Source organism: Macadamia integrifolia, unplaced genomic scaffold (genome assembly GCF_013358625.1).
Source record: "Macadamia integrifolia cultivar HAES 741 unplaced genomic scaffold, SCU_Mint_v3 scaffold1128, whole genome shotgun sequence".
Taxonomy (NCBI): domain Eukaryota; kingdom Viridiplantae; phylum Streptophyta; class Magnoliopsida; order Proteales; family Proteaceae; genus Macadamia; species Macadamia integrifolia.
Window position 1 is genome coordinate 25,849 of NW_024868093.1, and position 12,608 is coordinate 38,456.

At 37.8% G+C, this 12,608-nt stretch overlaps 1 protein-coding gene and 1 pseudogene across 5 annotated transcripts in view; one reads left to right on the top strand and one right to left on the bottom strand.

Moving 5' to 3' along the window:
* LOC122062823 overlaps positions 1-4,584 on the bottom strand; it is a 16,578-nt gene extending 11,994 nt beyond the window's left edge. Inside the window, exons 1-5 of one of the 5 annotated variants that reach the window (XM_042626469.1) lie at positions 4,040-4,584; positions 3,187-3,327; positions 2,185-2,290; positions 1,883-2,082; positions 1,404-1,454 (exon numbers count right to left, since the gene is read on the bottom strand). In XM_042626469.1, coding sequence (XP_042482403.1) covers positions 1,404-1,454; positions 1,883-2,059 — 228 coding nt within the window. In that variant the 5' untranslated portion in view covers positions 2,060-2,082; positions 2,185-2,290; positions 3,187-3,327; positions 4,040-4,584. The other 4 variants (XM_042626467.1, XM_042626465.1, XM_042626468.1 and 1 more) reach the window with 4 other exon arrangements.
* A 132-nt stretch (positions 4,585-4,716) lies between these two features.
* On the top strand, positions 4,717-12,278 carry LOC122062826 (annotated as a pseudogene).
* Positions 12,279-12,608: the final 330 nt, after the last annotated feature.

Consider the following 12,608-nt stretch of genomic DNA (forward strand, 5'->3'; position numbering starts at 1 on the left):
CCAATGTGATGTCCTCCCTCTGAAGGTGTGCCATATCCTTCTTGGTCGACCTTGGTTGTTTGATAAGAAAGTACAGCATTGTGGCTATGCCAATACCTATGCCTTCAAGCATGCCAACAAGACTATGAAGTTTCATCCTGCCAAAGATCTCCCTGAAATTAAGCTCAAGAAGATGGTGGGATCATTCCTCATTCAGCGTATTCTTTCAGACGGTCTCCTCGGTCCTTTCCCTAACTCGACGGAGTCGAGTTCTTTTCAGAGGAGGAGAGTTGATGCAGATACGGCTGCCCTTTCTTGGTTGGACCAGCATGACCGGCTTTGGAAGCCAAGAGCCAAGAATAACCGGTCCAGCCCAGGGTTTTGGTCCAAGAAGGGTTGGAATTAAAATTAGTAGTTTACCTAGTATTTTATTTCATGCTTTTAGTTTCCAGACTTGAATGTAGGAGTAGGATTTTTTTCCTTGCTTTGGTTTCCTTTTTATAGTTGTTTCCTAATTTAGGCTAGTTTCCATTCCAGTTAAGTTTCTAATTTTATGTTCCTATTTTCCTATATATTGGTTGTAATCGACTGAAGATTTAGAGAACAATTTGATTATTGAATGAACGTGTGAATGTGATCCTCCTTTTCCCCCTCTCTACTCTGATTTCTCCTCCCTTCCCTAAGGGTTCTCCATCAGGTGAAATATATAGAGACATGGTCACCAGTAATAAAATTTTCAAAAAGAATTCCTGAAAAATTTACAAAAGATAAAACATTATGGTCACTTATAAAAATGTAAGAAAACGTGAACTAATTTAAAATCAAAACATAGAATAAACTTGCATAGTTACAACCATAGTTGTCACGGCGTCAAATCGATCCAAGGCGGTGGAGGAGTGGCTAATCGATTTGGCGATGAATTGCTCGTTATGGCGTTGCTATGGCTGTCAAATCGCCCATGTGTCATTTTTTATTTTTTCTATTTTCTAAAGTTATTTAGTATGCTACTTTTTTATTTTTCCTATTTTTTAAAGTTATTTAGCATACTAGAAGCCTACAATATATACCCTATAACATATAAAACCAACATTAAGCAATATCAAATCATCAAAAATCAAAATAGCCCTATCAAAATCACCTTGCATTTTACAAAAAATCAACCGCCTAGTGAATTAGGCATGACCTGGCGTCCATGGCGGTGCCATGGCGACGCTTATCAGCCAATGGCGACCGCCATTTATGAGTCACGTAAATCATAGCACTGCCATGAACTTCTTTTTCAGCCAGGACGCCAAATCGCCGCCTTGGCGACGCCTAGGCGTCGCCATGACAACTATGGTTACAACATGAGGCCACGATATAAACAAACTTAAGGAATACACTATAAATTAATAAAATTTAATAATAAAAATTCTAGAAGATACCGGATCTACTTGCGATTGGAAGTGTCTGCGGACAATAATCTCAGCCACGGCCTGAAGGGACACCAACCAAATACAGGAATAAAATTTCAGAAAGAGCAGCAATGGGATTGTTACAGACTCACATGCAAGGATATGTTCGTCTTCCCACCCGAAACAGAAGGGAAATATATTAAGCAAGAGAAGAAAGGGAGAAAGGATAAAAAAAAAACCACAAAAAAAAGGTTAAGAAAAGCTTTAGGATTCCAAATCTTGTTGAAACTTCCAAAGGATCAATAGTTGTCGAGTACTATGAAACAAATGCACAAAATTGACAGTTTTTTTTTTTTTCAAAACGTTGCTAGAAGTGTAGTTGTATATCTTATTGTCTCCAAATTCCCTCTCAAATCAGGTGAAAATTGGTTTTGAAATGCCAGGTATGGTATGTGCAATAAAATTTTATGTATGGATGATAATGTGATGAGTGATGAATTCATTTTCACCTTCATCTCAGTTTGGGTAAGAAAAGCCTGCCCATCAGGATCCCGTGAAAGGTGAACCTTTTGTCCTTTTGTCTCTCCTGCATCATCCCATTCTTTGCTCACAAAAGGATCCATCCACATTGCCTCCAAGTCCAGTGGGTCAACACATTCATTCCAATACTTGAAGCTAGAAGCCATCCTAGGAAGATCACAGGGTGTTCCTTTTGGCATCCAGAAATGGAAGGAAGAACAATTTTAATGTTCCATCAAGCATGAAGAATACATTCATGGATGTAGCTGTAAGAAAATACTGCATATATTACCTAAATATCAAAACTAAGTTGATGGAAGGTAAGAGGTGGTAGGAGCTTCTGATTTGATCACGCCAGACCCTTTGACTCCAATCAGGAACCTGAAATATGGCATTGTCTGAAGTTTCACATGACAAAACAGTACGATCAAATAAGTGTCAAAAAAAAATTAATGAACTGGACATGAGGACAATAGTGAGTTTGTCTTATTAGATAATAATCATCATCGCTATATTGGAGGCATGGGGGAATTAACAGCCTCATTGAATTCACATGCATGTAAAACTTGGTTGCTGGATCATTCAATACTCCAGTTCGACCACAACATTTCCAAAGCATCAATAAAATTCATTTAGATAATATCAGGAGATTTATTTAACAGCAAAAGATATTACTCATAGGAATGTAGGAACTAACTACTTGGGACAAGATGATAGGGACCATCAATTGAACTTTGAGCAACACTGGAAATAGGGGCAGTTCCAGTAGGGGACATAGCCATATGGGGCTCACCCTTAGTTTGAAGAGCTTGTGTGATCATTGGGAGAATCTATATTGTTGGGTTTGAGTTGTGGGCTTGAAATTCTATTTATTTCTATTCAGTGCAAGTTAGCATAAGCAATTTCATAAAATTTAGCCTTAGGGTCAAATTCTGGTCATTTGTAGTTTATGTGTCCTAGTACATGTTTAGGATGGCTTCTTGAGCTTCTACTTCAAGACCCAGAAGCAGGGCTTTCACGTCAGCATAAGGTGGAGGCAATAGGAGGTTTGTGTGTTGGAATCTTTTCTGCCTCCCACTCCGTAAGCTCATAACCTCCCCCATCTTCTTGGATTCTGGTGTTGGGAGTGGTGATTATTCCAATATGAGCTCTCTTAATGGCTCCGCCCTTTGCTGACCCAAAAGCCCTGCTACTGAGTTCCAGAAGCAGAAGCAGAAGCCCGAGAAGCCATCCCAAATATTCCCTTAGTAATTATATGGGCCATGCTTATGCTATTCATTCGAATTTGGCTTACCAAATAATAATCTCAAACAGAGCAATTATTACCCAACCTCTGTCATGTTGTATGGGTCTTTTCCAAACTGAGACTTGAATGACAAATTCTCAGAGCCAACCATATGTTAGACATTTGAGCATGGAGAACAACATCATGAGACTGTATCAAGGCAATTGAATTGGTACCCAGAAAAGCTCTAAAAAACTTAACAAGTATGAGGAAATTATTCCAATTGCTCATCTTAAACAGGCATAGATGCCGAAAACATTATGAGGAAATTATTCAAATTGCTCATCTTCAACATGCATAGAGATTCCGCAAACAATAAAATCAACCAAAGGGTTCAAAAGCACATTATTGTCACAGAAGCAAGAAGCAATAGCAAATGGTAGAAACATGCAAAAGAATTAACATTGAATCATTTGGCACAAAACAGAGCAAAATTAGGATTTCAGATCATGAAGAGATTCACCACCTATGTAGTATTGTAATACATTCAACATATTCACCATCATCCAAGACACAGAGAAATGTATTCAAATATAGAAAAGGGAAAAAAAAAGAAGAAAAAAGCTCGAATCCAGATTACAATACCAAGCATTTCAATCTCCATTCTATAATCCATAAGATTCAAAACACATACAGATTAAATAGATGAGATAAATGTAGAGGGGGGGTTGGAATAACAATGTCTGCAGAGGATGAAGAATTTTACATTTTCCAGGCAGAAACGCAACGAGAGCAGAGAAGGAAACGTGTTCAGAACATTTGTGGGATTTCAGAATCAAAAATAGAAATGACACACAGCTTTTCGCAGTATTTTCTTAAGAAAAAAAAATTGGTAGTGAATGGAGCGCCATGTCTTTCATACCTGAGAAAGAGGAGGAAGCGACAAGTGGAAATTTAAAAAAGAGGCCATGACAGGACTTGCTATGGCATAGGTTTATAATGGACGAGGTGATCGTCCTACCCTCATGAAATAAGGGAAATTAGTCCTGCGTTGGTGTAAGGCCACGTTGCCTTTTAGGAATCTTAATAAATTTTTAAATTGTGTGAGAGAGAGATGGGGAGTTGCAGTGGGGTCGGGACGGGGAAGAGGGAGCGGGAGTGGCAGCGAAGGGTCAGGGAGTTCAGGGGGAGGGAAAGGAGTGCGGGGAGTTCAGTGGGGAGGAGAGTAACAGAGAGAGATCGAATGTTCAAGGGAGAAGGGGTAGTGGAGTTGAAAAGAGCCGGGAAGTTGAGAGAGAGGGGGCGAAGATTTGCAGAGGAAGTGGGGACGGGAGAGGGAAGAGAGAGATAGGGGTGGTGGCGTCCAACCTATCTCGTTTTCTTCTCAGCGGCACCTGTCGCCGGCAACAGGAAGGAAATAGGGCTTGGCAGAAATATCGCGGGCAATGCACGGCGGAAGGATGGTTGATGAAGAGGAATTTTACAAAAGAAAAGGTGAAAAAGAAAAAGGAAAAAATATGAAATTACCTATTTAGCCTTGGTTTTGAATTGTCAGATCACTCGTTGAATTGTCTCACAGTTATATAGTGAATATATACGTATTATACGCGTATAGTATACGACGTAATCAACAACTAAACGAACACCCAGCGAGCAAGTGTCGACTACACTACAGAAGGGGAAAGCATGTCAGCCTGTGCCTCCACTGCTGTGACTGCGAACGCTGGTCACCTTCGAAGTGCATCCGCTCTCGTTCACCTCTGCAACACTCACCGAAGCAGTCGCTTTTCTCAACAGGTTAATGTATTTTCTGCAATTTGTAGATGGAAAGATTGTTCTTTTCTTGAATTTCTCAGTGGGTTTTATCTGAAACTTTTTTTTTTTTTTCAGTCTCCAGTCGTATTGTGTAGGATTCAATCGTCGTCGTTGCATTCTGGTATCAACCCAGTAAGGGCAATGGCAGAAGCGGAGACGTTGTCGAAGGAGAAACAATCTTGGCCGATTGGTGTTGGTAATATACTTCTCCACTGCATTTTAATTGCTTTCATTTTTTTGTATAGTGTTTCTTCTGAATTCTTAAGCTCCGTTAACTTCATGAATTTTACTTGCACATAAAATAGATTTTTTGAATTCCAGTACGGAGTATGGAAACTGAGATTTTTACTTTGGATGAAGCTTTTGATGGTATAGGGTCTTCATAGCTCTTTCTCTCTCTCTGTCCCCTTTTTCGTTCTTGGACGCAAGCTCATGCCACTTGGAGATATCTCTTTTATTTACTATGTGGAGGGGATTTCAGAAGCCTATTCTTTTCAGATTACATTCAAGTTTCCCATACTTGAGGGTTTTATGTATTTTTTATAACTTAAAAGTACTTGGCCGTAATAAAACTGTAGTGACATTAATTTTATTACTTATCTACAGGCAACAGGCAAGTGTTGATATCATTGTCGGATAAGCGGGACCTTGCTTTTCTTGGGAGTGGACTTCAGGACTTAGGGTGATATTCTACACCTCTCTCTTGAATATCTTTGTACTTTTCATGAAATATGGGATGCATTTGCTGGTATTATTCTACTCATCTCCCATTCAATCTTCTCATGCAAACCTTCTCTTTGAACATTGCAATCTAGGCACCAACTTGTATTGGCTTGCTGATGGATGTGGAGTTCAGGAACACTTATCTAGAACTCACGCATCCATTTGCTTGATTCGACATGTTAAGAGAAATTTCACATAAATATAATTACTACAAGTGTGATGTAGAAGTTATAGTACATTTATCGAACAGTATACATCCAGAAGAGTTCTTTGAAAACATAACATTCTTGTTCCTTAATTTGTGATGTTTTCATTGGAGTAAGTTAACCATTATGGCTATTGGTTCTTGTTCCAATCATGTTACTTTGAGTTCATCTCTTCCAATGGTTATGTAGGTATACTATTGTTTCAACTGGAGGAACCGCATCTGCTTTGCAAAGTAAGTATTGGCTTGTTGATGGATGTGGAGTTCAGGAACACTTATCTAGAACTCACGCATCCATTTGCTTGATTCGACATGTTAAGAGAAATTTCACATAAATATAATTACTACAAGTGTGATGTAGAAGTTATAGTACATTTATCGAACAGTATACATCCAGAAGAGTTCTTTGAAAACATAACATTCTTGTTCCTTAATTTGTGATGTTTTCATTGGAGTAAGTTAACCATTATGGCTATTGGTTCTTGTTCCAATCATGTTACTTTGAGTTCATCTCTTCCAATGGTTATGTAGGTATGCTATTGTTTCAACTGGAGGAACCGCATCTGCTTTGCAAGAAGCTGGGGTCTCTGTAACTAAAGTGGAAGAACTAACTCGTTTCCCTGAAATGGTAGGCTAGCTCTTACATCATTTCCTCTTATCATGAGTTAGTTCGAATTCCAATTGTTACTCTTTATCCATTCCTATGGAATTTTTTAACTCCTCCTCAAATTCAAATGTTTGAGAGTGTGTTCTTGAGGAAACCATTCTATGGGTTAAAAGTATGCTTGGAATATAATTGAAATTTTAAGTTGGACAGTTCTAATCTTAAAAATCTTATTGGATCTAACATTGAAGGTGCTTTTATTATTCACCGTCCTTTATTTTTTAATTCAATGAATCTTAGAGCCCATGTGTATGTATATCCATGTATTGACACACACTAGCCGCTCTCGGTTTTTTATTATATTTAATTTTGATGCTCTTGGTCTGGGCAGTTAGGTTTTACATTAGCTCGGTTGAAATTGATAGGTGTTGTAAGAATTGAGTGATTACATGCTTTATTTATGCTTTATTTAGCTGTCAACTTTCTTGCGTACCAACTTCTGCCTAGAATTTTGGGAATGACACACAAAATCTGTTAAATGGATTTTTCCAAGCATGGATTCAGCATATGTTCCAATCCAAGTTTCCATCTCTTCTAAGAGTTTAAGTGATTTATAAACTTGAATTTGTAGCTTGTCTGTCATCTTTCTTTAACCTTTTTCTTTCTCTTTAGTTTTATTTGATCTACAATGTCAATTATTCTTCTTTTTCTTGCAAACCAACTAATGGCTAGCGATCAAGGAAATTCCGAAAGAATCTGTATGAGTGGAGAATGAGGGTTCTATAATCCAAGGTTTGAGATTTCGGTTTCATCCTTGGTTTACCAGTCAAAACCGAAATTCGACCAAAACTCTGCATGTTTTGGTGGTAACAAGGCTATTTTTTGGCCTGAAACTCTGGAGACACCCTAATTAAGAATCTCTTAACATATTGGAACCTTTAAAATGTTTAAAAGAAAAAAAAAAAAAAAAAAACACAGAATAGTAGTGCGGTTTCGTATCTTAGTTGGTATTGTATGGTGTACTTTGTTGTTTACTTTCTCAAATATAGCCTATGCTACACATAATTTAGTGTTACAACACATAGAATTCAATGAAGACACTAAAATATGCATTAGGATTTAGTAATGAAGAAAAAACATTTAATATTACACAATGTCAAAGTTTTACAAGTACTAGTGTACAAATAGTCAAGTACAAGTGTACAGCCAAGGTTAAAACATCCATACGAAACCATTCCTCCAACTCTATGTCAGTACCACATAGAGTTCTGAGGAGGCTCTAAACCTTTGGGGAAAAAAGGGTATGGATTTAAGTTTGAATCTTGCACAAAGCCTTGCTCAAATGTGGGAAATCGTTGCTGTAGATGCATTGTAATAGTCCCCAATACTTTGTTTCACCAAGAAATGTGGGTGATTTGGGGGGAAAAAAATTACAAAACTTGCTTTCTTTTTTTTTTAGGGGGGGGGAGAGTTTTCCCCCCTCTAACAGGAGAAACCACTCGAAACTCACAAAATCAAAATTTTGACCCATTTTGATAAGAACAATGCTTTGTATGCACTATTTTATGTCATACCAAGTTGAATCCCCAATTTTGGTTGAAATTCGGCATACCTAATGAGTCGACCTGCGTTTCAAAATTTTCCCAAAATCTCGTTGTTTCGATCAAATTTTGAACCATGCCTTATTGTATGCTCACACTTATTTGTTTGTTGTCTTTATCATATCCTTGAAATTTTCTATTCTTTTGTTGAAGTGGAATTTATATCTATTTTAGGAAATAACACCATCTACATCTTCTAATGGTAATTGAATTGTGCATGTTCTGTTTGAAATTTTTAATAATTAAGTGGTTCCAAAATTTTCCATAAGGTAGTAAACTTTTATGCCAGTTACCTTTATAAAGGGTTGTGCTCGTTGAACTTGATTATACGTAATTGGTGTAGCTGCAACCTGGCTTGATTCCTTTGCAATGACATTTATGTACCTTCTACAATGTACTTCATTATATATATATATATATAAAAAAATTAATTACTTTGAATTTTTGTTTTTACAGCTTGATGGTCGTGTCAAAGCTTTACATCCTAACATACATGGGGGTATTCTCGCTAGAAGAGACCAGAAACATCACATTGAAGCCTTAAGTGAGCATGGAATTGGTGAGTACTAGGATAAGTACGCATTATTATGCCTCCATGATTGTAGGGCATGAAGAAAGCAACATAAGTAGATTTTACCCCCTGAAGTAGTCTATAAAATCAATAGATGTCAATTTGCTTAATTGCTGACACTTTACTTGCAGGAACATTTGATGTAGTGGTTGTGAACTTGTATCCTTTCTATGATAAAGTTTCTTCTGCTGGGGGGAATTACATTCGAGGATGGCATTGAAAATGTTGATATTGGAGGTCCTGCCATGATCAGAGCTGCAGCAAAGGTTGTATCCTAGAGAAGTAATAGCATGCTATTGGAAGTATGTTAATGGTTCTATGGGGTTGTTGTTTATATAAGACTGCACCTCTTTTACTGCACCATAATGTAGGACTAGATTTGACAAACAAACCAGACCCAAGACTGCAGGAACTTTTAGACTAGAGAACAACCAAAACCAATCTCGAATATATAGCAGAAAATCACCCTCAAACAACAGTCCAGAATATATTCGACCACCAGAAAGAACATTACAGGATGGGAATAAGAACAGCAACAATGCTTAGAACCAAAACAGAGACTAGCTAAGAATGTTAACAACTTCAGACTAACAGTAATTACATTCAATAGTCCAGAAACTTCCAACAGCAGGCATTAACTCTACAGAATGTAATCCAGAACCTGCAGGTCACTAAAAGACGAAAAAAAGGAGATTTTTTATATCTCACTATTCAGAGGTCAGATAGGGCTCCAACTTGGGTCGAACCTAACCTGGGCAGAGGTGGATCTTCGACCAAAAAATGGGGTCATTCTGACAGCTGGAACTGACTAAACCAGCAAGGGCCGAAAGCTCTGTTTTGCAGAAAATTCTGGGCAGAAATAGAAGGAATCATAGCTGGTATTTGCAGCTCTAATAAACCTTGAAATTATAGTAAAACTTAAAGAAAAGATTACTTGTAGCAGACCTCCTGGACTTCACGCCGCAAGGAGTCGAATGGATCAAACACCAATCCCTAATCCTTGATCAAACACAAAGAACATCCAGTGAAGCCAGTGGCAGCAACAAGACTCTTTTTTTTAAAACATAAATCGTCTCTCTATGATGAGAGCTCTCCTTTATTTATAATAATGATGGGAGGGTTTACAAGTAATAGTAACTCAGAGTTACTAAAAATTGATTACAAGAAGTTACTAAAAACTGGAAATTAGAATCTAATAAAAATAGAAACTAGTCTAGACAGAAATTAGAAACTAACAATGACTTGAAATTAGAAACTAATTTAAGTACTGAAATTAGAAACTAAATAACCCCATCTAAAAAGGAAACTAAAGAAAAGGAAACGAATCATTGAATCCTGTATTCAATCTTAGACCCTCCCTCTTAGACCCATAAAAGTGGTCTATTACACTCAAAACACATGGGATCAAAGGCCCAATATGTATGGAACCCAACCCTAAGCTTATTCATAATAAAACAAGCCTATTTTGGTAATTAATCTGCATCACACCAAGCTGCATTTTTTTTTTTTTTTTTTTGCTCGGGGGTGTGGATGGACCAATTGAATAGTTCTTGCCTGCCATTCACATGTTGAATAGCTCTGGGCTTAATTGTCCACAAATTCACCCCTTGATTATTGGATTCTGTCATCTCTGGCCAAATCACCGCAAGAATTTGAAAATCACCACTTACCCAGTTTCAGAGTCATTGTATTTTGAAGCAAAATTCTGGAATGCAGCCAGCAGTCCACCAAATGTGCTGGTCCTTCCACTGTAAGATTTCCTATTAGGTGGGCTAGCATAGTCAAAGATTTGTTTCCAAAACCGGTTTAGTGGTGTTGACTAAAGATGGAGTAAGCAGAAAGAATCCAATATTATTGGTAAGTGATCTCTATGGAGATATTGGATTCTATTAGCACACCTTAATGGTATGAAATATTTATTACTATGTCTGGACCTAAGGTATTGTTTCCTTAATGGGGAGGAAACCCTAATTTTATTGCAGGGTTGGTCCCTACCCTCACCCCTATATATAGTTATCACTGACCCATTAAGTGAAGCTAACAATCAAAAAGCATAAGGGAAAGAGGGTAGACCAGACCAACATTGATCGTGTTGTACAAGGAGCATACAAGAAGACATTGAGGAGTTCTTATTCTTCAACCATGGATTCAGGTATGCCTAAAACATGTATTTTATAGTGTTTGTCGTGCATGCTTATCGATCTTAATGAATCGTTCCGTATCTGTTTTCTATCATCCACTTGATTCTGATTTTGCCTATCATTTATAATTAGAATCAGACAAAGTTTCACTTTACTAGGTGCAGTTTATTTGTGCTTAACAATCATATTGATGATCCTGTTGTCTTGATGTTTGTTATCAGTGCTTTGACATGCTTCTAATAAATTTTTTATTTATTATTCCATGCACATTTAACAGAATCACAAGGATGTCTTGGTTGTTGTTGACTCAAATGACTATCCTGCGCTATTGGAATTTCTGAAAGGAAACCAAGATGACCAACAGTTCCGCAGAAAGCTTGCTTGGAAAGCATTTCAACATGTAGCTTCTTATGATTCTGCAGTCTCTGAGTGGCTATGGAACCAGACAGAGGGAGGTAACTCTCATACTATTTTTTTCCCACTTTGCTAGACTTAGTTCCTGTTTTGTGGATTTCAGTAGATTGATTTGTTGCTTCTTGTTGGAAGACAAATTTCCTCCCAGCTTTACGGTCCCTCTCTTGCTTAAAAGCTCTCTTCGTTATGGTGAAAATCCACATCAAAAAGCTGCATTTTATGTTGACAAGAGCCTTTCTGAGGTTAATGCTGGTGGGATTGCAACTGCTGTACAGCATCATGGGAAGGTGAGTGGATTCCAAGGTTTTTTTTTTTAATCTTACAAAAGGTATTGATTATTAGTTTTCCAAGTTTGTTGTCTGTCATTTGTATGGTTGGTTTATGTGTTTTAATCTATGCTTTCCAAAAACTTGGTCTCTTTGTTTAGTTTCTGCTGCCTATGAAACTACTTCACCCCCCTGGTTATTGCTCCATATCCAACTCACAGTAATTTTTTTCGAGTTTAATGTTTTGTGCTTTATTCATTTTTCTCTTCTCTGGTAAAATTGGTGTTTCGTTAAAAAAGCAGTTTGGAGTGTATTCATGTCTGGATTGAACTTCCAAAATCCCAGGTTGTGGGTTTTATGCTTTGATTTGTTCACCCGAGTCATTTCTTGGTTGCAGACATAAACATGACTCGTGATTTACAATTTACTAGGATGAACTTTCCTTCTTCCCATGAATGAAATAAGGATAAGTTTAATTTGAAAGTTATTGCTAGGAAAAAATTTGAAGAAAATCTGCAAAATTACCGGCTTTTCATTTCTTGTATACCCTATGTTGCTTTTGGACATTAGAAGGATGGAATTTCAGCTTTGCGTTGGTCATGTGGAGTTGATTTGTGCCTTCAATGTGGGAGTCCTTGGCATCTTTCTTTAAAAATAGTTGTGGGTGTCAATTAGTTTCTAATTTGATGTGCGTCTTTTGCTTTGTAGAGCATTTAATTGGTGTTTTCCTGTCCTTATACACCAGCAGTGGGTGGAAAATTTTCCTGTAATTTCCCTTCTCCCCTTCCATATTTCCTCTCACTCTCTCTCTCTCTCCCCTCTCTTCTTCTCTTCTCTTTTATTATTGTTAAGTTTGTCTCGAATTCTTAACCCGTTTTGAAGATTGACCCGATCCGACATATTTTGGAAGCGACCCGAATGGGAAGTTTTTTGAGATCTGTGATGGAAGCAGAGGGGTTGGGCCGATAGGCCCAAGCTCGGAGCCCATCACTGATCTCGTATGGGGGTGTGGGGGCGTATGGTTCGACCGGATCGACCGGATCGACCACAACCCGATGGGTCGATTCGCGACTTGGAGTACATATATAATGTACTGTTGCTTGTTGAGAAAGTCATTGTATTTTGGGGTTTTTCAGAGCTAGGGTTTCAGG